General features: G+C 36.0%; 1 protein-coding gene across 1 annotated transcript; it reads right to left on the bottom strand.

Annotated features, from left to right (window-relative positions):
• Nucleotides 1-221: 221 nt before the first annotated feature.
• LOC116139356 (transcription factor bHLH75-like) lies at nucleotides 222-2,126 on the bottom strand. Its single transcript, XM_031425037.1, has 6 exons — nucleotides 1,631-2,126; nucleotides 1,392-1,511; nucleotides 1,227-1,292; nucleotides 1,046-1,114; nucleotides 864-941; nucleotides 222-625 (listed from the first exon to the last, which is right to left on the bottom strand). Exons 1-6 carry the CDS (start codon nucleotides 2,024-2,026, stop codon nucleotides 533-535), a joined length of 822 nt encoding a protein of 273 aa, XP_031280897.1. The 5' UTR covers nucleotides 2,027-2,126; the 3' UTR covers nucleotides 222-532.
• Nucleotides 2,127-2,337: the final 211 nt, after the last annotated feature.

Here is a 2,337-nt window from a genome sequence, read left to right as displayed (position 1 = left end):
AGGCTAAATGACTAGTAAAATGTCATTATGAACAGATCCATTCATTGATAATTGGATTCTGTAAACAGTTGGGAAATCTCCTTTCCCGTCTCTCTCTTGAAAACCAAGAAAACCATGAAGCACATGCAAGTGTTTGACGAAATGCGCAGTATGAATAAGTGGTCCATATGCAAAATTCCAAATCATAAAATTTGAGAATACAAGCAATACATGAAGCCAAGTCCCATCAAAGCCATTTTCTGATTAACGGGTCTAGATGACATGCTAGCATCAAATACATATAGGATGCTTCAAATCAAAGAGATAATTATGAAGTCATATACTAAGGAGAAATTAGACCTTAAACTGGACCAAAAAAATAGGAATAAAGGCTTTTGTACTTTACTTCTCAACCCTTTGTGATGCAATGCATATATATTTGGAACATTTGCAACGAAATCGGAAACAGATTTGATTTGCCTCAAAGAGGCATTCGAAGCATATACATGTGCTTTGAGTATAGCAATGGGGAGAATATGGGCCAAAAGTAGAGTCAAAGGGACCATGTTGAGTGGAAGCAAGTGTACTCTCCATATGCTTCTCTTGCCCATTTCTCCATCTCTTGTGACTCATGTGAATTGGTTCCCTGAAGCATTAAATATTCAACATCATTCTTTTACATACATACACATACACATACACATGCATTGATGCATACAGTTGCAATTATTTTCACGTAACTCTGCGCGCGAATGCGAAAATATCTGCATACACACAGTATTCAGATTGCTTCTTACATGCAGACATAATTGCAATTCACCACTTGTTTTTTATAGGTACTGGTAATTTAAACATGGATTTTCCAGATGTTATTGAAGAATCACCTGAGCCTTTTTGCTAGATTCAGCTTCAAAGTTCAAGTCATGAGAAGAACAAGCAGCAGCAAGCTCCATGGAGAGAAACTGAATTTGGGAAGAAAAAGAAAAAGAGAGAAATTTAGTTCAAAATTGTTCTTATAATAACTATTGAGGTGAAAACACAAAGATGCATATAGCATATCACTTACCTCAACTTGATTCTGCAATGAATGGACATAATTTATTATTTCCTCTAACATCCCTGCCATTCCCATGGTCTGCAGATTGAAAAATCATAAGGTTACTTATATACATATAATAACATGCATGCATGAACAATATAATCTTATAAACAATACATCTGAAAAGAATATAGAAAAACTGGTCCACCTTGTGACATCCAGGAACAAGGTCTTGCAAGCACCTCATTTTCTTGTTGATCTTTTCTCTTCTCACCTGGTACCCAAAAGAACATTATTATGGTTCAGCTCTTCAAGTCATGATACTTAAACATTCCACATAATTAATTTTGATGCAAATATATATAATATATACCCTTTCTGCTATGCTGTGACTATCAGTGGCTTGACCTCTTTTTGCTCTAACATGAATAACTTCCTCTGCTTTCTCATCCTCTTTTTCATCGCTGCTGACTTTCTTCCCTTTTCCTAATCTCTGAGAATGATAATACCGAAATACCGATGAAGCATTTTTTTGTATCGAGACAGTTCAAATGTTAATAGAATAAAAAGAAACAAAACAGAACAAGTAGTACAAGAAACAATTGAACACACATTTTTTCTTTTTCTGTTGGTGTCTCCTTCAAAGCCAGCTGTTGAAGCTGAAGTAGAAATGTTCTTGGAGATACTAGTTGATTGTTCTGGCGCTTCTCTTTGCTTGTTTTCATGGAAAACATCTAAATTTGCTGTTATGTTTTGAACAACTGGCATTGTAATGAGGCTTTCTGCAGTGTGAAAATTAGTAAAAAGATTGTTATGGTTACAGTTTGCTGGAAACTCGAGTTGCTGGTGGACCAAAGGAGTTTCTAATGAGAAGTTTGGAATGTTGAAATTGTCCAACATGCTTGGCTTTAGCTCTGCAAACTGCTTAAACATTTCCATGTTCATATCTATCTCTGAGAAAGGTTGACAAGGCCTGAAACTCTGCATATGCTGTCGAAAATCAGCCATCGAAGTATCAACTGTTAACTGTAGAGTTTCTTAAAGGCCTCGTTGGTGGTTGTGTTATGAAGGGAGTGAGAGAGCAATTTATAGAGCACAATATAAATGATTACCAACAATTCCCACTTCAGTTCTTGGCCATTACAATGTGGGGTAACAGTGCATTTTTGTTTCCTTTACACCTAAGGAAGCAAAAAACGTGAAAACACATGGAGTTTCTAATGACAATTTCACTTTCTGAAGCTGAATTTCCACCAGTAGGGTCCATTGAGGATATACATATGCAGTCTCCTAGTTGGCTTGACATATTAGAAGGATAT

This window comes from Pistacia vera, unplaced genomic scaffold (genome assembly GCF_008641045.1).
Source record: "Pistacia vera cultivar Batoury unplaced genomic scaffold, PisVer_v2 Contig11, whole genome shotgun sequence".
NCBI lineage: Eukaryota > Viridiplantae > Streptophyta > Magnoliopsida > Sapindales > Anacardiaceae > Pistacia > Pistacia vera.
This window is presented reverse-complemented; position numbering and strand designations above follow the sequence as displayed.